We start from the raw sequence: 26,032 nt of genomic DNA on the forward strand, positions 1-26,032 counted from the left end.
AATAAGGTCTCGTACTCATCTCTTGAACATTGCATTGCCCCTCCCCTCCCCCCTCCCCAGGTTCTATTCCGTACTGTAGCCATGATGGTTCCCGATTATGCCATGATTGGAGAGATCATGCTCTATTCGTATGGTTTTGTGGACGCCAGGAACCTCTCGGTTAAGATCGTCACAACCTACCGTCTCTGCTCAGAACAGCTCTCTTCCCAGTTTCACTACGATTACGGCATGAGAGCCGTCAAGGCTGTGCTGGCCGCTGCTGGCAATCTCAAACTCAAATTCCCGGATGAGAATGAGGATATTTTGGTAGGTATTAAAGCAGGACTGCACTACTTGTAGCGACTAGCGCCCTCTATATAGCAAACAATGCCTAAGCGGTACCCGTTGGTATCCGTTGGTCCCCCATGATTCCCTTTTTCTTACGTTAATTGAGAGGTGATTTGATGAGATAACCACCGGTCAGTGACCATAGAGGAAGGTCTAATCTCTCCTGGCCAAACTAGTGCAGATGGGCTTAAAGAGTGGAACTGGTTTTTAGTACATCTGATAATTATTTCTTATTTACAATTTTGACCATTCTATACATTGTATCTTTTATGAAGTATGTTGTAATGCTAGCTTCAAAAGTTATTACATTGTGACATGGATCTAAAAGAAAATCTTCAGTAAAACTGTGTTCATTTTGCCAATCTTGTTTCAACAAATTTTACCTCTTTACCTGTTTTTCAAACAAGTGAAGGTACTACCTTTAACATGTGATGATTTTTCAATATTAGCATCTGGACCCTATTTAATAAAGGGTTGAGATTGTTTGCAGTCGAGTGCAAGTCTAATCAATTACAAAGTTGCATTTGCCAACTTCTCACATAAGGAGTTTAAATGATAAGAAAACTCAGGTTGAGTTGCGAATAGCTTTGATCAGTTGCAATACTTTGTAGGAAGGGGACCCAGGGTTTATTTGGTCTTTGTGACAAACCAAGTCCTATCGTTTCTTTTGTCCGTTGAGCTATTTTTAAAATTTTACTTCCTCCTCTGAACAGCTCCTGAGATCCATCATGGATGTGAACCTGCCCAAGTTCTTGTCACATGACATCCCGTTGTTTGAAGGCATCATATCGGATCTCTTCCCCGGTATCACCCTACCCAAGGCCGATTACAAGCTCTTCATGGAAGCCGTGCTTGAGATCTGTGAGAAACACAACCTCCAACCGGTGGAAAACTTCCTGGAGAAGCTCATCCAGACATATGAGATGATGATAGTCAGGCACGGGTAAGTCAGACGGATTGAAAAGTTGTCCTTGATGATAAAACCCCTGCTTTACCACAGTACTATTGACCTTATATAATGCAGGTATAAATAAAGTAACCTTGATGCTATAAGACTTCAATCTTAGTCCCATGGTTTGAAATAAGTAGAAATCAGAGAGAGAGAGTCCCTTGGAAAGTGTGACTCTTTATTTTCATTTATATCTCTGAAAGGTAAGAAATTGATTAAATCTGTTATTTCATGTTCTGGATAAGACTTCGATAAAATGTCCTGTTTTGGGGTACAATAGAGACTAGCAATTTCATTATTTCACATAAACTTTTCACCCCCAAAAATCTAAAATCAAATACTCTCATTGAATATTTTTATGCCTCCGCCACCGAAGGTGGTGCCGGAGGCATCATGTTTTCGGGTTGTCCGTCCGTACGTCCGTCCGTCCGTACGTCCGTCCGTCCGTACGTCCGTCCGTCCGTCCGTCCGTCCGTCCCGTTTGACCGTTATCACAATATCTCAAGAACCATTTAAGATTTAAACTTAAGACTCGGGAATAGTATTTATCACCATAGGAAGACGATCTGATTAGATTTTGGAGTACGTAGGTCAAAGGTCACAGGTCACAGAGGTCAACTTATGAAATTCCTTGTATTGAGTTTGTTAGCGCGATATCTCAAGAACCATTTGAGATTTAAACTTCAAACTTAAGGATAGTATGTATCACCATAGGAAGACGATCTGATTAGATTTTGGAGTACGTAGGTCAAAGGTCACAGGTCACAGAGGTCAACTTATGAAATTCCTTGTATTGAGTTTGTTAGCGCAATATCTCAAGAACCATTTGAGATTTAAACTTCAAACTTAAGGATAGTATGTATCACCATAGGAAGACGATCTGATTAGATTTTGGAGCACGTATGTCAAAGGTCAAGGGTCACAGAGGTCAACTTATGAAATTCCATACATTGAGATTGTTATCATGATATCTCAAGAACCACTGGAGATTTAAACTTCAAACTTAGTGATAGTGTGTATCACTATAGGAAAACAATCTGATTAGATTTTGGAGCACGTATGTCAAAGGTCAAGGGTCACAGAGGTCAACTTATGAAATTCCATACATTGAGATTGTTATCATGATATCTCAAGAACCACTGGAGATGTAAAAACTTCAAACTTAAGGATAGTATGTATCACCATAGGAAGACGATCTGATTAGATTTTGGAGCACGTAGGTCAAAGGTCAAGGGTCACAGAGGTCAACTTATGAAATTCCATACATTGAGATTGTTATCATAATATCTCAAGAACCACTGGAGATTTAAACTTCAAACTTAATGATAGTGTGTATCACCATAGGAAGACAATCTGATTAGATTTTGGAGCACGTAGGTCAAAGGTCAAGGGTCACAGAGGTCAACTTATGAAATTCCATACATTGAGATCGTTATCGCGATATCTCAAGAACCACTGGAGAATTTTCACTTCAAACTTAATGATAGTATGTATCACCATATCATAATATCTCAAGAACCACTGGAGATTTAAACTTCAAACTTAATGATAGTGTGTATCACCATAGGAAGACAATCTAATTAGATTTTGGAGCACGTAGGTCAAAGGTCAAGGGTCACAGAGGTCAACTTATGAAATTCCATACATTGAGATTGTTATCATGATATCTCAAGAACCACTGGAGATTTAAACTCCAAACTTGTTTAAATTGCTCTATGGCGGAGGCATCATTTTCGACTGCGCGCAGTCAAAATTCCATCTAGTTCTATCATATTCTGAATACTTTGATGAAATGTCCTGTTTTGGGGTACAATAGAGACTAGCAATTTCATGAAATTTTTTCACACAAAGAAAATCTAAAATCAAATACTAAGTACTCTCATTGACTATTTTTCTATCCTTTTTATAGTTTCATGCTTGTGGGAGAGTCTTTCGCAGGCAAGACTGAGGTTCTCCATGTCATGGCTGAGGTTCTGACTCTCTTGAACGAGAGAGGACTGAATGAGGAGGAGAAGGTCATTTACAGAACGGTCAACCCTAAGGCCGTCACCATGGGTCAACTCTTTGGACAGTTTGACCCAGTATCTCATGAGGTCAGTACAAGATTGTCAGACTATGACTATCAAGGAGGAAGGAGAATCAGAACAAAGATATTTTGATATTCAGGATAGAAACGTTTCAATATTTCAGCATAGAAAATGAAACATCTTGAAGGAAATTTTATATCTAAATGTTTTTATAATGCTTTCACCAGCTCAAGATCAGCACACTGTACATTTCTTTTTATTCCAAATTATTTATCATTGTTTAGAGTATGGAGATTTTCATTTGTTAATTATAGTTTAATCACTGATTTTTGACATTGTAGAATATTGCTGTATGATAAATATCTCACTTATGAATGACTTTTTATTTTTCTGGTAACTTCAAAGAAATGCCATCACTAAGTTCATGCATTTATGTTCACCATTAAAGACTTCTGAAGTTTAATACCTTGTGAATGTCACCACCTTGATCTTTACGCAGTGGACGGATGGAATTGTTGCCAACACCTTCCGTGAGTTTGCATCAACGGACACGCCCGATCGCAAGTGGGTCATATTTGATGGTCCCATTGATACCCTGTGGATTGAGAGTATGAACACTGTGCTGGATGACAACAAGAAGCTATGTCTGATGAGCGGAGAGATCATCCAGATGTCAAACCCTATGAGCCTCATCTTTGAAGCCATGGACCTCTCACAAGCTTCTGTAAGTTTTTTTTATGGAAAAAAAGTAATAACTTGATACAGGGATCTTCAATATTCAATTCAATTCAGCATTTATTCAATTCCATAAAAACAGTAACATATATTGACAGTAATAAAAAATAGGAACTCGGTTGCTGTATTAAAACCCTAAGGGTTTGTCTGGACAGCCACCAATATCTTTTACATGTGGGAGCTTTTCTCTTAAATGGGAAAAGGTGAGGGCTTCTCTAAATCATAATCTGTTCATGTAATGTAGAATTAGTGTGATCATTCATCAGGGTTGTCCCCAGACCCCTAGAGATAGCACCCCCCCCCCCCCCCCATATACAGATTTTATCACCCTGGGTTTAGCTCTGTTAGCTTGTGAGGTTCATTATAAGGAACTGCACTCTCTTACATTTATTTACCTAGCCAACCTGGCCAAAAGTAGAATGGCATAATGTATAGATTCTTTTGATCATCTTATGCAACAAAGAATTGTTTATAATTCTATGTACACATACATATAAAGTTAAGATTTCTCACTTATATTTTAATAATGATAAATAATAATAAGATATTTGTATACCGCAAATTACAAATTGCCTTATATAGTATAGTATAGTATAGTATAGGAAAACAGAAATTGCATTACAAATTTGTTAATATTCCTTTTTTTCCTTCTTCACTGACAGCCTGCCACTGTTAGCCGCTGTGGTATGATATACCTGGAGCCTCAGAACTTGGGCTGGCGACCTGTCTTCAAGTCTTGGTGTAATGTACTCCCAGAAGAACTCCTCAAGGAACTTCCTCTTGTACAGGCTCTCTTCAACTGGCTTGTAGAGCCTTGCATTGACTATGTCAGAAGGAACTGCAAAGTAAGCTTTGTTTGGCCGAGTGATCAATTAAGTTTCATAGTGGACCTATCCCAAAATGTGATGAAATTGCAAATTCAGTGTTTTATCTTTAGTTTTCACCTTTTATTAAGTCTCAATAAATCACATGCATTTGATGATTTTAAACGTTTGTATGTTTTATGGCCCTCCTTGATGGTTATCATGATGAATGTCCTTTTTTTTCTAGAGAGGGGGTATTTAATGAGCATAGTAGAAAACACAGCCATTATGGATATAAAAGAAGTTAATGAATACAGTTTTGAGTGTTGTGTTTCATAATAATAATAATACTAATTACATTTAAAGGGCGCATTATACAGGGGTTTCTCTAAGCGCACAGGTGGTACTGTCTAACTTAGTATAATTATTCAACTTGTTCAATAGCTTAAAAGCAACAAAATAAAATAAAAGATTACTAGTACATACAATAAAATTCAGTTGAATGGAATTAACTAAAATATAATCAATATAATCAACATAATTCTATGTTAACAGTGATTTTTTAATGTTTTTCTCTCTTTAGGAATATGTTGCAACGAGCATCAACAACATGGCACGTTCCCTGATGTACTTCGTCAAAATGTTCATGGACGATAACTTACCAAACTGTGATCCAAAGAACCTCAAATCATGGCTCACCGTAAGCAAAATATTTATGTGCAATTCATTTTTATTACAATTATTTAGTCTCTTTTGCCTTTCTCTCTCTGTTTTTCTCATGCTCTGTGCATGTCTTTTATTTTGTTCTTTGAGACTGAAAGTCTGAGAATACAGCAGAAGGAACAAACAAGGCCATTTGTCTTCAATTTAGATTTTGAATAACTCGCACTTAAGGCGAAAGTAGAGAAATATAGATGAGTATTTTGATTTATGTGATTTCAACCATTTATATTTGATCTGTATGTTCAGGAACAAAGCTTTTAGAAATATACGTCACGTATAACTGACTTGATTAGCCTTATAATCTAAATCAGTAGAGCTATTAAACTAATTTGTTTGATTTATTTCCACAGAACACATTTCTCTTCTCGATCATCTGGTCAGTGGGATGTACGACGGACAACGATGGACGTGCAAAGTTTGACGCATACCTAAGAGAAATCCTTACGGGCAAATCAGAAGACCACCCCATCCCAGGGGAGGTTGGCAAGCTGGATGTACCCCTCCCTCCTGAAGGCTTGATCTATGATTATCTCTTTGAGGTAAGTGAACGGAATCTTGGTGGGGGAGGGTAGGGGGGGGGGTTATGTTTCATTGAATATTGCAGATGATTTCAAGTATATGTCAATGATGAGAATGTGCATATAATAATGAAGTTTATCAATAATCTAGAACACTGCACTAGAACTCATTAATGACTCAGAAATTTTTGAAGAGATTTGAATAACTGCAAAGTAAAAAATGGTTGCTTGATTCCATATGAATCCCTGTTGCATTATGTTTTTAATTATTTTCTAATAGTGTATGATTCATCTGTTTCCATTATTGTGAACATGATATCGGGCATAGTTTTCACGACAAAGCCATGCAGAACATGTACTGTAGTACAGTAATAGGATCGTAAATTGAATTTAGAATGTGATCTGTTGTAAGGAATAAAATCATAAATTTACCAAACATTCCTAATTTTGTTCTCTATTGCCACAGTACAAGGCAAGAGGGAAGTGGACTCATTGGAATGACACCATACGCAACGCAGAGGTCGGTCAGGGTAAGAAGGTCCAAGAGATCATTGTCCCAACCATGGACACTGCACGCTATACCTATCTCATGGATATTGCAGTCAGGCATCAGAGGTGAGTAAGATATTCTTGTCCTTAAGATTTTCCTTTATTCTATTATTGTAAAAGTTGTTGTCTTGTATATAGAACAACTACCAACATGACTAGTCTCAGAATAGCTTCCTGAGTGAGCTGCTAAAGGGATTACACCATCAGGTATCAAGTATATCTGGGTCATTCCATAAAGTTGGTGTAAAAAATAGGACAGTGTCCATGTAACGTAGGTATGAGATCTTCTACTACACATGGGAGATGAAATTATCTGTTGAAGATTTGTAGGCAATGAATATATATAATAGTTCCCTGCCAGAATCGTTCCTGATTCAGTTGCTTTTCTTCAAAATCCTTGCTTAACACATATATCTCTTTTTATCAGCATTACATGGACACCATATTCATATAACATTACATAAACTTGGGGTCCATTATATTGATTCACCATAAAGCTTTAGTACTTATGAAGATAGTTGGCTATACTTTTTATGCAAAACTCAATTTGAGCACACATTGTTACAGTTGACAGGAGACATAGTTTCTCACTTCTGGTATGTCACAAAAATAGCCCCAACTTTCTGGACTGATCGACCCATCTTCACATCAGCAATCCTTTGCATGGAATTGACGACTTTTTTGTGTGAGTGTACGGTTTCTTTAATAGAAGTCTCTGTGTTTGTCTGTCTGCTCTTCCATTCCAGGGCCATCATGTTTGTGGGACCTACGGGTACCGGTAAGAGTGTGTACGTCAAGGACAAACTGATGAACAACATGTCCAAGGATGAATACGTTCCAATGTTTATCAACTTCTCAGCTCAGACAAGTGCAAATCAAACTCAGGTAATTAATGCAGGCTATAGTGTAGCGCAATCCCGTAGACTCAAAACAATGAATGTCTTTTTGCAGACTCACTACCCAACTTGTGTTTGTTTCGGTATCTATACAATAATTTAGTCAAGTTCTGACTGAAAAATGTATGAATTTGTGACATAGAAAGATGAAATAAACCCTGAAATTAATTCATAGACAGTTGTACTGTGGGATCTTATAGAAATGAATTAATTTCTCATTATCATAGTCCTATACATTATAATATATTGGACATTTTTAATTTGGTATCGTAATCCAAAATTCTGAATGGCTCTCCCCCTTGTATCGTACAGTATGTCATATTGGGACGTGCATTTTCTACACAAATTACACAATGAGACACTTGTTCATTCAGTTGAATTTTAGATAGGCAGGAGATGTACTCTTGTTTTGTATTCAATGATTTTGTTTGTTTTTGCCAAATAAATAATGATAATAATAATAATAAATCTAATCATGAAACTCCTTGTTGTGCAGGACATCATCATGTCCAAGCTGGACAAGAGACGGAAGGGTGTGTTTGGACCACCGATGGGCAAGAAATCGGTCATCTTTGTGGATGATCTGAACATGCCTGCCAGAGAGGTATATGGTGCCCAACCTCCTGTTGAGCTGCTGAGACAGTACTTTGACCACAAGAACTGGTGAGTTCATGTGATTCCCTTTTTTTCTGCTTTCACGCATAAATCATACAGTCATGCAAACCGGCTCTAGTGACCACCTCTCTATAAAGACCACCTGTCTATAGTGGCCATGCATTTTGTCTCCCTTGAAATAGAATCATGTATTGTAGAACCTGTCTAGAAAGGCCACCCGTCTACAGTGTCCATTTTTTCTGTCTCCCTTGGGTGGTCTTTATAGACAGGTTTGACTGTATATGATTTTGAATATCATGTTGTGATTGATGACAAGAGTTGTGTGATTAAGAGCTATTTATAGACACACAAAAGAATTGGAAAATAAAGAAATTAATTTCAGTTGAGATTTTTCTTGCTGATATAAAGATAATTCAGTGTGTAATGAAGCCTAAGTTCACCAGGTTCAACATTATTTTAAAATTGTAAATTAACTGTCGAAAAGAGACTGTATTTCCCATTGTTCATTAAGCATCACAACCTTCATGACCAATGGTAAATAGGAAGAATTAGATCATACAGTCAAACCTGCTTTAGTGACCACCTGTCTTTAGTGGCCATGCATTTTGTCTCCCTTGAGAGAGAATTATGTATTGTCGAACCTGTCTAGAGTGGCCACTTTTTCTGTTTCCCTTGGGTGGTCTTTATAGACAGGTTTGACTGTATATTGTTTTATGCTGTAAATGAGATTACTGTCATCTTCTTTCTTTATTACCCAGGTATGACAAGAAGGACACCACTAAGATCAGTTTGATTGACATTCAGTTCCTGACTGCCATGGGTCCACCGGGTGGAGGTCGTAACCCCATCACACCTCGATTCCTCCGTCACTTCAATGTCATCGGCATCGTGCCTTTCAACGATGAAACAATGCAGAGGATATTCTCCACCATTGTCAGCTACTATATGAAGGTAAGCACAATCTGGAGTCTGCTTGCTGCTTAGGACTTTTTATGCGTAACAATTGCCACAATTTATGACAAATTTGCAGAAAGCCAATTGAAATTTGGCTAAAGCAAGGTTAAAGTAAAATACTTTTGTAGACATCCTGACAATTACCTGAGATGTGTGTATTATAAATGTTGGTAGTTTTTATCATGACAATTAAACCATTTCTTTTTCTTAAAGGCTAATGAGTTTCCACCGGAGCTGTTCACCAGTGGCACCATGGTCGTCCAGGGCACCATGGAGGTCTACAAGCAAGCCATGGATAACCTCCTCCCTACACCAGCCAAGTCCCATTACACCTTCAACCTTCGTGACTTTGCTCGTGTCATCAATGGTGTCCTCCTGATCAAGAAGAAGGCCGTAGAGAGCAAGAGGACGATCACCAGACTCTGGGTTCATGAAGTCTTCCGTGTCTTCTACGATCGTCTCATTGATGATGAAGACCGAGAATGGCTCTTCAAGTGAGTACTCCTTTTGTCTTGCAAAAAAATTCCAAGAGTTTTTTTCTCAATATAAAATTGTTTTCTATGCATAACAGGCCTGATAATTACCCAACTTAAATCGGTTTCCCTTTTTTTTTTTTCCTGATTTTTCCTAATTTCTTTTTTTTTGCCCCGATTTTCCCCTGATTTTCCCCAATTTTGTTCTAATTTTCTTACTCAAAAGGGGGGGGGGATTTTGTAAGATGCCATTTTCTTTTCTTTTTTAGTGCTCACTTTCACCCCTGGCATATACAAAACGAAAACACTCTTCTTGGTTTTTGACCTAGCTAATTTCTTTCACCTCTTTCTTCATTCATTCATTCATTCATTCATAGGTTGTGCCGAACCCTTGTCAAAGACATCTTCAAGGACACCTTTGAGACTGTCTTTGAGCATCTAGACCCTGATAATGTAGGCATTAAGCAAGACAACATGCGCTCTCTTATGTTTGGTAATTATATGAACCCTGAGGCTGATGACGAGGATAAGGTGTATGAGGAGGTGATGTCGCTGGACGAGTTCAACAAGGTGGTAGACTTCCAGCTAGGTGAATACAACCAGATGCACAAGAATGGCATGAATCTTGTCATCTTCAGGTAGGTTTATGATAAGACTTGGCTCTCTAAGTGTTTGTGTTAAATATCTTGATTGTATGTTTAGTTAGTATATATATTTTCTATACTTTCACCCTTCAAATGTGCAATGGCCATTCTAAGCTATTCTCTTTGGGATCCTACAAGATCACTTCAGTCACTATGTACCAAGCACAAATTAGTTCTTGTCTTAGAATCTTGCTGGTCCTTGAGGACTAGACTTGAAAATATCTCAATTTTCCCTTTAAAATACAATTCATGTGTGGTCTTAGATTAAGGGATCATTTAACAATGCTAAATCTGAGATGCACGGCCCTACATGTTATCAGTGTCTGTGATATGGTGTTATATTGAAGCCCTAAAAAAATTGCGCTTCTAAATATCAAGAAGTGCCTCAAAAAAGTAACAACCCTGAGTGACCGGTTTTACCATACTTGTTTTTCCCCAATAGACTGTCCTTTTATGAAAACCGTTTGGCAAACGCAAAATTTGATTTAGATTTTCAATCATAAATATCTTGATAATCAGACAGGCGATCGGCTTGTAAAACTCATGGAGTTCCTGACTGACTTGAAGGTTTATAATTATCATTGCAGCATGAGCTAAATCAAGGATTTTTTTAAAGGATCTTAGACAAAGTTACTGAATCCCTTTAAGAAAGTATAACATCAAAACATCTTTGTTTAAAATTGTCCACATCAAAGCCCAAAGCTCACCAGATTTTCTCTCGGTTTCTCTCACTCTCTATGCCATTCCTGTCCCTTCCTCTCTTGGAAACCCAGGTACGTCCTTGAGCACTTGTCGCGCATCAGTCGTATCCTGAAGCAGCCCGGAGGCAATGCCATGCTGGTAGGAGTAGGTGGTAGCGGCCGTCAGTCCCTGACCCGCCTTGCCGCTCACATGGCCGGCTTCAGTCTCTTCCAACCTGAAATCTCCAAGAGCTACGGCATGAACGAGTGGAGAGAAGATCTCAAGGTAAGAAAATCGAGAGGTCATGCACTCACTGAAAAAAATGTAATGTTGTAGTCCTTTCTTTAAAATTTATTGTAAGTCTTGGGTATTGATATGCAGTGTAGTGGTGAAAAATGAAACATAACGGAGACTTTAATCAGACAGGTTACTACGTCCAATGTTGGAAATTGTTTTGTCACTTGAGGAAAAAGGATTTTTACCCGAGTTTCATGTGTCGTTTTTATTCTTGAGAGTATCACCAGGTAGGGATATAATGGATTATGAGTGTACTAAACTTTTGTAGTCGTAAACCTCTTCCAAGCATTTCTATACTTCTTTTGAAATACTGGATTTATGTTAAAAAGATTTGATGCTTATGGAAAGACAAAAACTGTGCAGTATAAACATCAGTAATCTACAAGTAGTAAAGTTGATATCACATACTTTGTTAATCGTATAACTAATTACTTCCAATATTATTTTTCCCCTTTTAGAACCTGCTAAAGAATGCTGGAGCTTATGGCAAGCCGACAGCCTTCCTGATCACAGATACTCAGATCAAGGAAGAATCCTTCTTAGAAGACATTGACAACCTCCTGAATGCTGGTGAAGTGCCAAACCTTTACCCTCCAGATGAAAAGGCAGAACTCTTGGAGGTAATGTGCCCATTTCAGCTCAACATACCTTCTTGCTTTGCATGTGACATGACTGTGTACATGTAGTGTGGCTTGGGAGAGAGATATAAATGCTTAGAACTTAGTTTCCTTTGACGAATAGCTAGCTGAAAATTTAGTCTTCCCAGAATGATCCATTAATGTGTTAGAAAAAGAAACCTGTCAATAGCATACTATAGATGTTTTGTGTACAAGACAAAGAGAGCAAAAGCTGTTTTATCTGCTGAAATATTATGCAATCTGTAAAAGATTTGTGATTTATATCTGGAAAAGTTGAAGTTATTTTAAATGATTCAGGTGCAGTGTACCAATTGCAGAACTATCTAATTCAAGTTATGCCAATATTTTCTTCTCTTGTTTTACGATTTGATTAGGCTGTGAGACCAGCAGCTCAAGCTGGTGATAAGAATGCAGACTTCAGTCCCCTGGCCCTCTTTGCCTTCTTTGTCAATCGTTGTAGAGAGAACCTTCATATCATCATCGCCTTCTCGCCCATCGGAGATACCTTCAGGAATCGTCTGAGGCAGTTCCCGTCTCTCATCAACTGCTGTACCATCGATTGGTTCCAGGTAAAGAGTCTTCTTCCTTTTTTAGTACATCCCTCTTTATAGAGTATTATCGTACTATACTGGGGTGTGTGCAGGTGGACCACTACACCGGGGTTTCCCCCCACACTGATACGAATATTGCAGTGGGTTCTTAACTTGCGAAGGTAGTGACTCTTCTCTACACGGGGCCTCCATTTAATGTCCTATCCGAGGGACAGAGTGTTTTCGAATTTACATAGCCTGCGTCTATGAACAAGTGGAGGGGCACTTTGACACACAATGCAGGCTTCAGTCATCCGCCTGTGTGGGATTCGAACCCGGGATCTTTGGTTCGACAGGCAAACACTTTTACCGACTGAGCCAACTCGCCTCCTCATCATCGTAACACTGAAAAAATTGTCTATAGAGATGTATTTGATAATGTACACTTCAGTTCATTTAGAATTCTTTATATCCAGGGTTTTTTTCACTCTAAAATTATATTTAATTTGTCGTTTAGTAGAAACTTTCATTATCAAACGACATATCAACCTCTTCCCATCTTGCTCCCACCTCTGCTTTAGGCATGGCCTGAGGATGCCTTGGAAAGGGTAGCCAACAAATTCTTGGAAAACGTAGAGATGGAGGATGATGAAAGGGGCAACGTTGTCAATATTTGCAAGCATTTCCACACAAGTGCTCGAAACCTTTCAGAAAGGTAAGTTATCATCGTGGCTTATTTTATGGGAAATTTGGACTAGAAATTTGAATACTATTGCATTTAATGACTGCTCGTTTGGAGTTTGTTAAGCAGTAGAGGATAGTGATTATACTAACCTAGTAATTCTAATGAAATTCCTGAGAGAACTTTTATTTTATGAACAAATTTCTTTGTATTAACTTAAACACTTGCTGGAAATACCAGTGTTCAATAAAGCAAAAGTTTTACTATGAAAGAAATTTATGAAAGTATTTTTATCATTTATGCCATCTAAAATATTTTAAATTGTTACTACCTTCTTTTGGTTTAACTCCTATCGTATCTAGAAATATTCTATTCAGAAAGAAATCGAGCCTCTTTATCCCATTTTGATGAATCAAACAGGTTCTTTTCCGAGTTGGGGAGGCACAACTATGTGACACCAACCTCCTACCTGGAGCTGATCTCGGCCTTCAAGACCCTACTGGGTAAGAAGCGCGACGAGACAGCCAAGGCCAAACGGCGTTACGTGGTGGGTCTTGAGAAGCTCAAGTTTGCCGAGAAGCAGGTCGGTGAGATGCAGGTGGAACTGGTGGAGTTACAACCCCAGTTGGTGGTGGCTTCTGAAAAGAATGAAAAGATGTTGAAGGTGAGTCGTCTCATTGCTTTTTGATAGGAAGTCTGTAAAACTATTTCCCTTGGGTATCACTCGTGGAACCGGGCTTGAGATGAAATTTGCTAACTCTTGTCTATGGAGCTTGATAGTTATATATATAGTCAAACCAGTGTATAGGGTCCACCCAAGGAAGACACAAGCCTTTGTAGACAGGTGGCCGTTGTAGACAGGTTGGCGTTGGCGGCCATTTGAGTTTGAATAATTGATTGACAGCACGCCGCCTACTCGCATGGCCTCTCGTAGACCCGCCAGTGCGCAAACAATTCTCTGTGGCTTTTAATGTAAGGGCTCAGTCGAGCGAAAACGAGGCAGAGGGCCGATGTATAAATCTAATAACGCAAGTTTATTTGTTATGTTGAAAAATCAAATGGTCGCTAAGGCAAGTTTGTATATTAAAATAGACCTAAACATTGACCACCTAAAGTAATAAGACATCACATACTACATTGTGAAATTTTTCAGAGGGCAGTTTGTTTGAAACATATTCTACTGTCATTTCTGTAACATAGAGGAATCCATTGATTAAAAGCATTAGATAGCGATACTTGCTTGCTTTATCATGACAAATTTATTTCCAAAGAAGTGTTATGCATCATTTAAGATTCTACTCTTTATTTAAATAAAGATCAGTAGTTACATAACATAGTATTTGCTTTCATGAGATGCACCCATGCAGACTCCATTCTAAATGGCAATATATATTCTTTAATCTACAGGTGATAGAGAAGGAATCGGTGGAAGTGCTGGCTACTAGTGAGGTGGTGAAACGTGATGAAGCATCAGCCAATGAGCAAGCTGCAGAAGCCCAAGGCCTTAAGAATGAATGTGAGAGTGATCTAGCTGAAGCTATCCCAGCTCTAGAGGCTGCTCTAGCTGCTCTCAACACACTCAAGGTATGGAATTAGATAATGATCAATAAGAATACCAAGATAAATACTCTTTAAAGGCATCGTTTAACAATGTTAAATCTGAGATGCAAGGCCCTACGTGTTATCAGTGTCTGTGATATGGTGTAATATTAAAGCCCTATAAAAAAAATGCGCTACAAAATGATCATGAAGTGCCTCAAAAAAGTAACAATTTTTGAGTGACCGGTTTTACCATATTCATTTTCCCCAATAGACTGTAGTGTTATAAAAACCTTTTTGAAAACGTTTTTTGAAATTTCGAATTCCAATCATAAATATCTTGATAATCAGACAGGCAATTAGCTTGTAAAAGTCATGGGATTCCTGACTGACCTACAGGTTTATAATTATGATTGCAGCATGAGCTGCATCCAGGATTTTGTTTAGAATCTGAGGCAAAGATACCCAATCTATTTAAGAGTATGATATTACCTGGGGGAGAAGAGCCTCTTTTTCTCCAGGTAGGCATTGAGACCCTTGAGGATACGATCCAGTAGGTTGTTACTATCCACGAGCTTCTCTAGGATTCCTGTCAGGGATGTAGCAGCCAGCACCTAAAACAAGTTCAAAAGTAAAACACAAGCAGTGTTAGGTAATGGCTATGGTACAAATATGTATTCCTCGATGAACCTAGATAATCAAAGGCCAAAGAATGAATTGATTTTAATTGATTAGAAAAACAAAAAATGAAATTTGATTTCCAATCATAAATATCTTGATAATCAAACAGGCGATTGGCTTGTAAAATTCATGGGATTCCTAACTGACCTTAAGGCTTATAAATATGATTGCAGCATGAGCTAAATGCAGGATTTCGTTTCAGAAACTAAGGCAATGTTACCAAGTCACTTTAATATGCATGTATAGAACTTTTCATAGTTCTGATAAAACCGCTATTATCTCTGCGGACTCTGCATTCACTATTTTTGTTTAGATGTAAACTTTATTCCTAAACATCATTTTTATTTTGTTTCCTGCTAGCCTTCTGATATTGCTGTGGTGAAGACAATGAAGAACCCACCTGCCGGTGTCAAGCTTGTGATGTCAGCTGTGTGTGTCATGAGGGGCATCAGCCCAGAGAAGATCGCAGATCCTGCTGGTACTGGAGGAAAGATCCTAGACTACTGGGGACCCTCCAAGAAACTCGTAGGAGACATGAACTTCCTGAACATGCTCAAGACCTACGACAAGGACAACATCCCGGTGAGTAAAGAATGGAAATGTGATAGTGATAGCTATTTTATGGTAAAGCTTAAATGAGGCGGGAGCTAAAAGCTAGGGTAACAATTTCTAAAGCTCTTTGGAAGCGCATAGAGATGTTATTTCATAATGTATTATGCACTATACAAGAACTCAATATTTGTATTAGTATATGACACAGATGTTGTTTTGATGGAACAGTAACCATGTGACAACAGCTTTAGGTCAGATCAGAGGGATTGAGTAACTGACAGTTCAGTACCTTGCCTTATAATAATATTTCACTGACATAAGGCATTAATCCTCATTACCCGGTCTCTCAGAGAGGATCTTAGGCCGTCGGTCCTCTGGTTGCTTACTAACAAGCATTTATGCTTTCTTAGCAGTCAGGTAAAATAACTACAACTACTACTACTACTACTACATACATGCAGCTATGAATCTGGGAGTTGTTAGTTTTTTAGCCATCTGTTTTAGGTATTGAGAAGAATCCTTGAATCTCTAATTCATTAACCTCTTCCTTGTATTTGGTAATTAGGTGGCTACGATGAAGAAGATCCGCAGTGAATTCATGACCAACCCAGAATTTGATCCTGCCAAGGTCGCCAAAGCTTCCTCAGCTGCAGAAGGTCTTTGTAAGTGGGTGACTGCCATGGAGGTCTATGACAGAGTGGCCAAGGTTGTTGCTCCAAAGAAAGAGAAGCTGAAGGAGGCAGAGGAGTCCTTAGCAACCACCATGTCAATCCTGAATGGTAAGAGAGATCAGGGCCCTGACAAATGACAGTCTTTGTTATAAGCTACTGAAGTCCTTGCTTCTGATTGGTTATCAGCAGATTTGTCACTGTTTTTGTGTCATTTTTCATTGAAAAAAGGCTTTGTGAAACACCCCCTGTTGGCGTTCATCTGCAAAACCTTACCTTACCTTATAGTGAAACTATGTGACAGAAGCTGTACATGGCTTAGGCTTACAGCACCAATTCTTTTTTCTTTTTTTCTCTGTGATTTATTTCTTTCCTTTCTATTCTTCACCAAATCTCTAACAAAAAACATGTATATAACAAAAACAGTAGACTTCTGATATAAAGAGAGGAGCATTTAAAGGCCGTCTGTACTAGTTTGGCTAGGAGGGATTAGACCACCCAGGGTGGTCACTGACAGGTGGCTATCTCATCAACTCAGCTCTCAATTAACATAAGAAAAAGAGGATCATGGGGGACAAATGGTCACCAATTAGGCATTGCTTTCTATATAGAGGGAGCAAGTAGCTACAAGTAGTACAGTGGGGCTTTAAACTAGATATTTTAGGATAAACTTCATGCTTCCTTTGCATCTTATCATTTTCAGCCAAACGAGCTGAGCTAAAGGCTGTTGAGGATCGTCTGCAGGCTCTCAAAGATCAGTTCCAGGAAATGACAGACGAGAAGGACCGGCTGGAGAAACAAGTGGACCTCTGCGCCAAGAAGCTGGAAAGGGCAGAGAAACTCATTGGTGGACTTGGTGGAGAGAAAGAGAGGTAGGAGAATATTTAGTTCATCACAATCTTTTACCATCCATCCGTTTAAATTCTTGAGTTTTTCTTATTTTTACTACCCCTGTTCACTCCTTTTGCTCATAATTTACAATGGAATAGATAGATGAAATGAAATTTAGTGCATTGATGTAATCCAGATGGAAAAGGAGAGGTGTCAGGAAATTTTTACATTTACCGAAACCTTTTAAGTAATGAAATTTGTTGTAGCAAAGAAAAAAATTATCAACAAAATAGATGGTGATGTGTAAATGGTTACCTATGTGTACAAACATCGACTTCTGAGACAAGGTATGCCAAACAGATAATTCTGTTTCGGCAGCAACTTGGTGATATGACCTGCTGCGTTATGAAAATTAATGTGATTAAATCCTCTCCAAATACAGGTGGACAATAGCAGCTGCCAATTTGCAGAGCATCTATGACAACCTGATTGGTGACGTCTTGATATCGTCTGGTGTCATAGCCTACCTAGGGGCGTTCACCTCCTCCTATAGAAATTCCTGTACGACAGACTGGACAAAGCTATGCACGGTATGTGGGTTTATTCTACTTGTGCTTTGTATAGAACTATATAGTATCTTCTATATGTATCTAGCTTACAGATAGCAACTATTATATTTTTGATGAATGAATTCCTGTTCAGTGAATGGTCAAAATAACCTTGCTATGATGTTACCGAAAAGAAAAATAGTACTATACCGTGACGTCATCCATGGCATAGTGCACTATACCATGGACGACGTCATAGATATACGATCGATCAAGATCAATGTGCTATTGGTATTCAAGCCACTAGTGAAATTATGGCTTCCTCGGCAACAGAAATAGTGCTATTACGCCACCTGGATCCATAATCTCAACTAAAGCCTCTCAGTGCATGGTATATTTGTATCATCATCAGCATCATCTTCATCATCAATATTCCTTTATTCTTATTTGACTAAGGAGACCTACAGCTTAAGTCCTATCAGAGGGGCTAACTGATTATTCAGTTCCAGTCCTTGTCAGCATTTGCATTTTTAAAAGGTTTTCTAACCTGGGATATCTCAAGATCGAGGAGTAGTACTCTATGCACTGACCTGTGAAGCATCTAATCAATGTACTGTAGCATACCTAGCCTCTACTCGTGTAAAGTGTTTGAAAGGATTGGGTATCTTTGCCTCAGATTCTTTAAAAAAATCCTGGATTTAGCTCATGCTGCAATCATAATTATAAACCTTTAGGTCACTCAGGAATCCCATGACTTTTACAAGCCGATATCCTGTCTGATTATCAAGATATTTATGATTGGAATTAGAAATTTAATAAAAACCATTTTCCCGTCTATCGGGAAAAATGAGTATGGTTAAAACCGGTCACTCAAAGATTTTTACTTTTTTGAAGCACTTCATGATCATTTTTTTAAGGGCTTCAATACGACACCATATCACAGACACTGATAGCACGTAGGGCCATGCATCTCAGATTTGTAAAACTGGAAACATTGTTAAGCAATGCCTTTAAATTTGCAAATTTTTTTTGGCTATATCTTTACCACAGAATGTGAATATTCCGTGTTCTGATGAGTTCTCTCTGAGTAACACATTAGGAGAACCCATCAAGATCAGAGCCTGGAACATTGCCGGTCTCCCCACGGACAACTTCTCCGTCGACAACGGTGTCATCGTCGACAATGCCAGGAGATGGTGAGTAATGTCCCCAACGTAAAATGCCCTTCTTCTTTCGTGTCCATCATCTGATCTCAAATGTTTCTGCCAGGCTCTTGCACACTCATAAGCCTTCTCATTTGCTGCCACTAGGTCTTCCAGACAGCATTGGTTATCTAGAAGTGGGCATCTTAATAAGTGTGACATAGATTGCACGGATGTTCCACACTCACAGTATGTGTCTGTGTCAACTGGCAAAGATAGAAGGTTATTTGAAAGCAAGTAATATAATGAGGTTCTCAATTCTAAACATTAAAGCAGACTTACTTTGAAATTTCTCCTTCTTACATTGATTTAAAGCCACATACGAGCAGTTACCTTGAGGTGATGAGTTCCCCATAGTGGTGATTGGTGCTACTGGGCTTTAATGTACTTGAAATGAAATTTGAATAGTACCATTCTTGATAAATTTTATTCATGATGTTTGATTTCACTGTATGCTATTATTGAAACTAAGACTTGTCTTTCTCCTTACCAGGCCTCTAATGATTGACCCTCAAGGTCAGGCCAATAAGTGGGTCAAGAACTCTGAGAAGGAAAACAAACTGTCTGTCATCAAGCTGACCGATGGAGACTACATGAGGACCCTGGAGAACTGTATCCAGTTTGGCACCCCTCTGCTCCTTGAGAATGTTCAAGAGGAGCTGGATCCTTCACTGGAGCCCTTGCTCCTCAAGCAAACCTTCAAACAGGGTATGTTGTGTTATTAGGATTCTCAATGTTTGGTTTCACTTTATGTGAATACATTCTTTTTTTTTTTCTTGATTGAGACTGGTGATGTTCAGAGTGTAGTTAGACGTTTTGTATTTTTTCCCTGCATATTTTATAATGATATGAATTATTTATTTTGATGGTATCTTAAGGGGAAGAATTCTTAATTGTTTTCATTGAATGTACTGCTTTGGAAGTTGTAATTTTCTACAGGTATTTGACAGTTATGTAAATTCATGACAAATTTATGATAAAAGCAAAGAAGAAAGATAGGGAAATCAAGAAATGAACAAATACAAGAAGACATCAGCTACCTAAACACCATGGTTGACTTCTTTTACTACCCTCCCATGATTGATCTAGGTGGTGTGGATTGCATCAAACTTGGAGAGAGTACGATAGAGTACTCCCCAGACTTCCGATTCTACATCACAACCAAGCTACGCAACCCTCACTACCTGCCCGAGCTCTCCGTCAAGGTCTCTCTACTCAACTTCATGATCACTCAAGACGGTCTGGAAGACCAGCTCCTTGGTATCGTGGTTGCTAAAGAAAGGTAAGTGAGCAGTCACACTGAGGGGCGTTTCACAAAACTTGTCATCAGTGACAAATGACAGATTTTGTTATAAGCTACTGAAATCCTTGCTTCTGATTGGTTATCAGCAGATTTGTCACTGATTTTAATTATTTGTCCTTGAAAAAGGCTTTGTGAAACACTTCATAATGTCCACACCTTTCAAGGACTTTAACAACTTGTCTTTATATACAGGCGAGTGCAAGAGCACGTTTGACTGTACCTTGATAGGGACCAAGTATTAAGGATTTCACTGCCTGTTTATACTTTTTTTCTCCCCTAAACATGGTACAGGGACTTTGAGGAATACAATCTCCCATTCTTTAATCTCTAGAATCATTTTTCTTTACAACAAAATAAAGTCTTGCATTGATGTTAAAATATGTTCTTGTGGCCTTCATGTTAATGTGATATATTGGGATGGAGATTGTGATGCAAATGTAACTTTCAAATCTACTTTGAGCTTGTCCACTGTGCCGCAGAAGAAGATCTGCCACAAAGAATTTGATAAGTAGAATCAAATCATGAATAATTGAGCAATTATTCTAATTTCTTTATGAACGTATCTTTTTCTCCACCACCAGACCTGAGCTGGAAGAGGAGCGACAGGCCTTGATCCTGCAGAGCGCAGCAAACAAGAAGCAGCTCAAGGAGATTGAAGACAAAATCCTGGAGACCTTGTCATCTTCAGAAGGCAACATCCTAGAAGATGAAAGTGCCATCCTCGTCTTAGACTCATCTAAGGTGAGTCTCTTTCTAAACTCCTTTTCAGCCCAATATGATCTTCATCAAAGAAAAATAATTGGCTTCATAGGTAGTTTTCATCATTTTATTCCCATGGATGAGATTTCATACCCACATTAAAGTTAAATAAAGTAGTTTGATCAAAAGATTTAATTCTCTTAATGATCATTTATCATTTAATTCAAACACTGCATGGAAAACATTGCCATGACTTATACTTACATAAAATTTCAAGCTCAAGTTAAAGAACTGCTTCAATGGCATGCTGAATTTAAGCATCAGCAAGAATATCCAGATACGATGTATCCTCTCACGAGAAACACTGAGCTCTATAATTCTACGTAACTAAATGTTTGTTCTTGTTAGGTCTTGTCCGATGAGATTTCAAAGAAACAGAAGGTCGCTGAAGAGACGGAGAAGAAATTGAACGAGTCACGCGCGGGCTACCGTCCTATTGCCAAACATTCTAGTGTTCTCTTCTTCTCCATCGCTGACCTGCCCAACATCGATCCCATGTATCAATACTCGCTCACCTGGTTTGTCAATCTCTACATCAATTCCATCCAAGACAGGTAAATACATCTGTTTATTTATTTATTATTTATTTTGTATTTTCTTTGTCTACAAGGAAGTATGAAGATTGCAGTCCAGGGGTAACTAGAGAACTTATGACTGCCAATTTAATGAGGAATTTTCTCCAATGTTGTGATTAAGGCTTGAGATTTTGATCATTTCTCAGAGATTTAGCATCATTCATTATTTTTTTTTAATGCAAAGAGGACACCTGCAGTCTGAAACAGTCTATTTTCATTTGAGAGAAATTTATTTCATGATATGTGTAGAATAATTTTCATGTTTTCTAGAATAATTTAGGTCAATGCAACCTGCATAGCTAGAATCCTATTGATTTTGAATTTTGAGGTTGGTTTTGATTTTGTAACTTCAGTTTGGAGCTAGCGTCAATAACATTACTGTATTCCTTTTTCTTTTCATACCACAGTAACAAGTCCAAGATCTTGGATCGCCGTCTTCGTTACCTGTCGGATCACTTCACCTACAATCTCTACTGCAATGTTTGCCGTTCGTTGTTTGAGAAGGATAAGCTACTCTTCTCATATCTCCTGTGTATCAACATCCTCCTGTAAGTAGTAACATATATTTGATACCATAGAAATGACATTCATTTAGGTCAATACATATATAACTGTCCTTTTAGAAAGTATCACCTGTAAGTAGAAACATATATTTGATACCATAGAAATGACATTCATTTAGGTCAATACATATTCTTATAACTGTCCTTTTTTTAAAGTATCACATTTCGATCATTTATCCTTTCATCGTTTCAGTCAATTCCACACCCAAAGACATCTGTTTTTGTTTATTGTGGCCGTTTAGTACATGTATATCATTACATCACTTCAGTTCTGTTAGAATAGATATGTCCTATGTTTTTTATTTTATTCATTATACTCATAAACTGTAGATAGTTAATACAATATAAAGCTCACAAACTACATTCCTTCATCATTGATAGGAAGACAAACTTCATGTTTAGATTTGTCATAACATTTAGAAGATATTTCACTGAAAAACAGAAAATCATATGTATTTCATGCTGTTTCTGTTTCTTATAGCTTACATAGTATCAAGCTTGAAGTGATGAATCTTTCTTTTCAAACATTATATTCATGAAAAAAAGCTTTTCTAACTCTTTCCGTCTCATTACTCTGAGCTACATCATTTATTTAATTGCAATATCGTACCAACGTTTATTTATATGATCCATGGCTTGCCATTTATTTAGTATGCTACATGTATATCATCATATAAATGTTATTTTCATCAATTATACAGGGCCGCTCCTGATACGTAAGTTGTTTTCTCCAAACCAAACTGCGTGTGTTTGAAGGCAATGCAAAGTTTTGAAAATAGGAAATACAACAAGTATTTGTCCTAAAGCAGAACATTCAATGAACTGTTTTGTTTTTTGTCTAATTTTTGTGGGAGAAATGTAGTTCTGGATGTGTACCATACATTCTTCTAAAACTCAATGTATTGGGAACAAACAATTTTTCTCTCAAAGCTTTGCATTGCCTCTAAATATTTGGTTTTTGTTTGATCCCTAACCTTCACCAGTTTAATCCCCTGTTTTTATTCCCTGTGTTGAAATTTGTTAACAGAACACTAACATGGAATGGTTTTGCACAAATTTGTTTGACTGACTTAATTTTATGGACTTTTTCTCTTTTTTTCTTGTTTATGATGGTGTTTTCAAGGAATGTGTATTAGTAATAATAGTGGTTTAATACAATGGTAAATGGGCACTTTTGGTAAATAGTAGAAGCAGCATTAGTGAGAGCACTCTTATATATTATTTTTATTGTTATTATTATTACTATTATATTGCGACATATCTGAAGATGTTTGTACACACAAGTGTTGAAAGCTACATTTTAAGCACAGCAGATCACTCACTATCATTTACTGCATTATATGACGGGCAATCTATTTTTAAATACTCTTTGGGCGTTATCTTTTTTAAACATCTTTGGCTGTGATCGTGGTGGAGGTATACTAATTCTTAGAATGTTTATTTAATTTAATAAAACATTAATTATAATATATATTATGTATTTTAATTAAACAGGACGTCAGAGAATTAGGGTTTGAAACTATTGTTTTGGTAAGAGTTCATAGAAAGAAAGACATTTCAAGAATCAAAATCATGTTAGTCTGGTTTTTTTTAACTTTAATATAAATTTAAAAGATTAAAGCTAAGCTGTATGGGCAAAACAGACTCAATCATACTTAAATGTATTGTGTATTTGCACATTAAATCATTATCTCATCTGCTATTTCTAAAATAGAAATTGAATGTAAAGCATAATTTGAAATGTTTAGATGATGGTTAGATGTAAGGAACTATAAATTCATAGTTCAGAGATAATAGAGAGGCATGACAAACATTTAATTACATTCTTAAGCACAAGGAAATACCCAAATATGTGTACTTCTTTACCCTAATAATACAGTGTTGCTTTAGACATGTTCATTTTTTTAATGAAGAACAAAATATGTGGTAGATTTAAAGGGAAAGTCCACCCCCAAAATAAGTTTGTTTCGATAGAGGCAGAATAATAAGAAAATCAGGTGAGTGAAAGTTTGAGCAAATTCTGAATGAAAATAAGAAAGTTATGAATTATTGAAGTTGTGATCAATCAAATACAAATTGGCAACTCTGTGACTTATTATACGAGCTCTCCTTCATTTGCTTTGTGCATAATATTCCATAAAATCATGTTTTCTTCCTTATTGATGACGGAATATATATTTGTTCCTTGCAGGGGGAGTATAGAAACATATTTGCAATTATTATATTTAGGGTGCATGTATGGTTGAAATTTTTCTTGAGGGAAAATGAAAATTTTAGATTTTTTTAGTACTGAGCAAATGGAAGTTGAGCTCGCATGATACGTCATAGAGTTGCCAATTTGTGTTTGATTGATCACAACTTCAAAAATCCTAACTTCCTTATTTTTTAATCGGAATTTGCTCAAACTTTCACTGACTTGTTTCTCTCATTTTTCTACTCCTATTAAAACTAACTTAATTTCAGGGTGGACTTTCCCTTTAATGAGGATGCCCAGCCATTTCTGTTCAATAATGAAAGTGTCTCCTTATTACTTGAATGGACACATGATGAAATAATAAATTTGGTTAGACAAGGAGTTAGTGTAACATTTTTCACCCTTGGGGCTTCTTCAAGTTATCACATCCTTACTGGATAATATGCATGTAACTTCAGTTTGTATCCTTGAGATTGAATGTAGGCAAAGAGTGTTTTTTCAGTATATCCATTAATCATTTGTTGTTATCTAATGTATTCTAGAGATAAGAAGGAGATGGATCAAACTGAGTCCATGTTCTTCCTGACTGGAGGAGTAGGTCTAGAGAACAAGCTTGAGAACCCCGACCCATCCTGGCTCTCAGATAAGAGCTGGGATGAGCTGTGCAGAATGTGTGACATGCCAGCCTACAAGGGATTCAGGTCAGTATCTCTACCCATCAAGAAAATATCTTACTAAAGGTTGAGAGTCTTTCTTCTTTCAATTTACAATGCTGGCAATTTTTTCACTGTTACCCCATCTCACGAAACCTTGTTAATCTAAAATTCTAAAATGGAACAGATAAAGACTCAAATTGTAGGGTGATTTTCTCTTTATGCTGTTATACATGTACTTGCATGTTGTGACATTGATAGCATTCACTTCCAACATGCCCTGAAAGCCATGAAATTGTTTTTTGATAATTTTCAAGGAACAGAGTGTAACTTTTCATTCTGTTGTAAATTAAATTTTCCATTAGTCCAGCATTGTGGATATATGAAGATCTGTACATGGAAATATATTTCCCCATCTTAGTCCCTTCTCAATTGGAATTTATTTTCCTATAATTTTGTATTTTGACCGTAGGGATAACTTCCAGGACACTGTGGCAGAATGGAAGACATTCTATGAGAGCAAGGAGCCCCACCGTGAGACACTTCCAGCCCCCTGGCACGACAAACTCACAGACTTCCAGAGAGCTATTGTGGTTAGGTGCCTCAGGCCAGACAAGGTAAGCACACTGTAATAGAGATATGTCTAGCATAGAAGACTTGTATTGAGAAGAATATTACTGAAAATAAGTACAAGTATGGTCCACATTTTTGTTTTTAATTTAATTGATTGGATATTAAAAGAGCAGGACTATAGATTATTATATAATATACATTTCCATTCATATTGCTTGTAGTCCTGAACTATGCTTTTCAGTTTTTGCAACTATTTATTTAAATAAAGAAAATTATTATGCAATTTAAGCTTTGTAATCAACATGAGAATTGCCTTAGTACTTAAAAACGTAAAAAAAAAAAAAACGTAG

The 26,032-nt window shown here is 37.4% G+C and overlaps 1 protein-coding gene across 2 annotated transcripts in view; it reads left to right on the forward strand.

Annotated features, from left to right (window-relative positions):
• LOC576226 (dynein heavy chain 12, axonemal-like) overlaps positions 1-26,032 on the forward strand; it is a 57,421-nt gene that overhangs the window by 21,016 nt on the left and 10,373 nt on the right. The window contains exons 24-55 of one of the 2 annotated variants that reach the window (XM_030972455.1): positions 61-306; positions 1,041-1,270; positions 3,186-3,369; positions 3,803-4,027; positions 4,701-4,883; positions 5,425-5,541; positions 5,915-6,103; positions 6,549-6,697; positions 7,378-7,516; positions 8,024-8,190; positions 8,901-9,093; positions 9,310-9,590; positions 9,947-10,207; positions 10,987-11,179; positions 11,650-11,811; positions 12,204-12,398; positions 12,941-13,074; positions 13,462-13,705; positions 14,449-14,625; positions 15,622-15,843; positions 16,379-16,592; positions 17,185-17,353; positions 17,755-17,902; positions 18,911-19,056; positions 19,556-19,770; positions 20,152-20,344; positions 20,947-21,106; positions 21,473-21,678; positions 22,107-22,247; positions 22,964-22,978; positions 24,999-25,157; positions 25,582-25,726. In XM_030972455.1, the coding sequence (XP_030828315.1) occupies positions 61-306; positions 1,041-1,270; positions 3,186-3,369; positions 3,803-4,027; positions 4,701-4,883; positions 5,425-5,541; positions 5,915-6,103; positions 6,549-6,697; positions 7,378-7,516; positions 8,024-8,190; positions 8,901-9,093; positions 9,310-9,590; positions 9,947-10,207; positions 10,987-11,179; positions 11,650-11,811; positions 12,204-12,398; positions 12,941-13,074; positions 13,462-13,705; positions 14,449-14,625; positions 15,622-15,843; positions 16,379-16,592; positions 17,185-17,353; positions 17,755-17,902; positions 18,911-19,056; positions 19,556-19,770; positions 20,152-20,344; positions 20,947-21,106; positions 21,473-21,678; positions 22,107-22,247; positions 22,964-22,978; positions 24,999-25,157; positions 25,582-25,726 (5,802 nt within the window). The remainder of the gene's footprint in view (positions 1-60; positions 307-1,040; positions 1,271-3,185; positions 3,370-3,802; positions 4,028-4,700; positions 4,884-5,424; positions 5,542-5,914; positions 6,104-6,548; positions 6,698-7,377; positions 7,517-8,023; positions 8,191-8,900; positions 9,094-9,309; positions 9,591-9,946; positions 10,208-10,986; positions 11,180-11,649; positions 11,812-12,203; positions 12,399-12,940; positions 13,075-13,461; positions 13,706-14,448; positions 14,626-15,621; positions 15,844-16,378; positions 16,593-17,184; positions 17,354-17,754; positions 17,903-18,910; positions 19,057-19,555; positions 19,771-20,151; positions 20,345-20,946; positions 21,107-21,472; positions 21,679-22,106; positions 22,248-22,963; positions 22,979-24,998; positions 25,158-25,581; positions 25,727-26,032) is intronic. The other variant, XM_030972456.1, reaches the window with a different exon arrangement.

Source organism: Strongylocentrotus purpuratus, unplaced genomic scaffold (genome assembly GCF_000002235.5).
Source record: "Strongylocentrotus purpuratus isolate Spur 01 unplaced genomic scaffold, Spur_5.0 spur5_scaffold_6, whole genome shotgun sequence".
Lineage (NCBI taxonomy): Eukaryota > Metazoa > Echinodermata > Echinoidea > Camarodonta > Strongylocentrotidae > Strongylocentrotus > Strongylocentrotus purpuratus.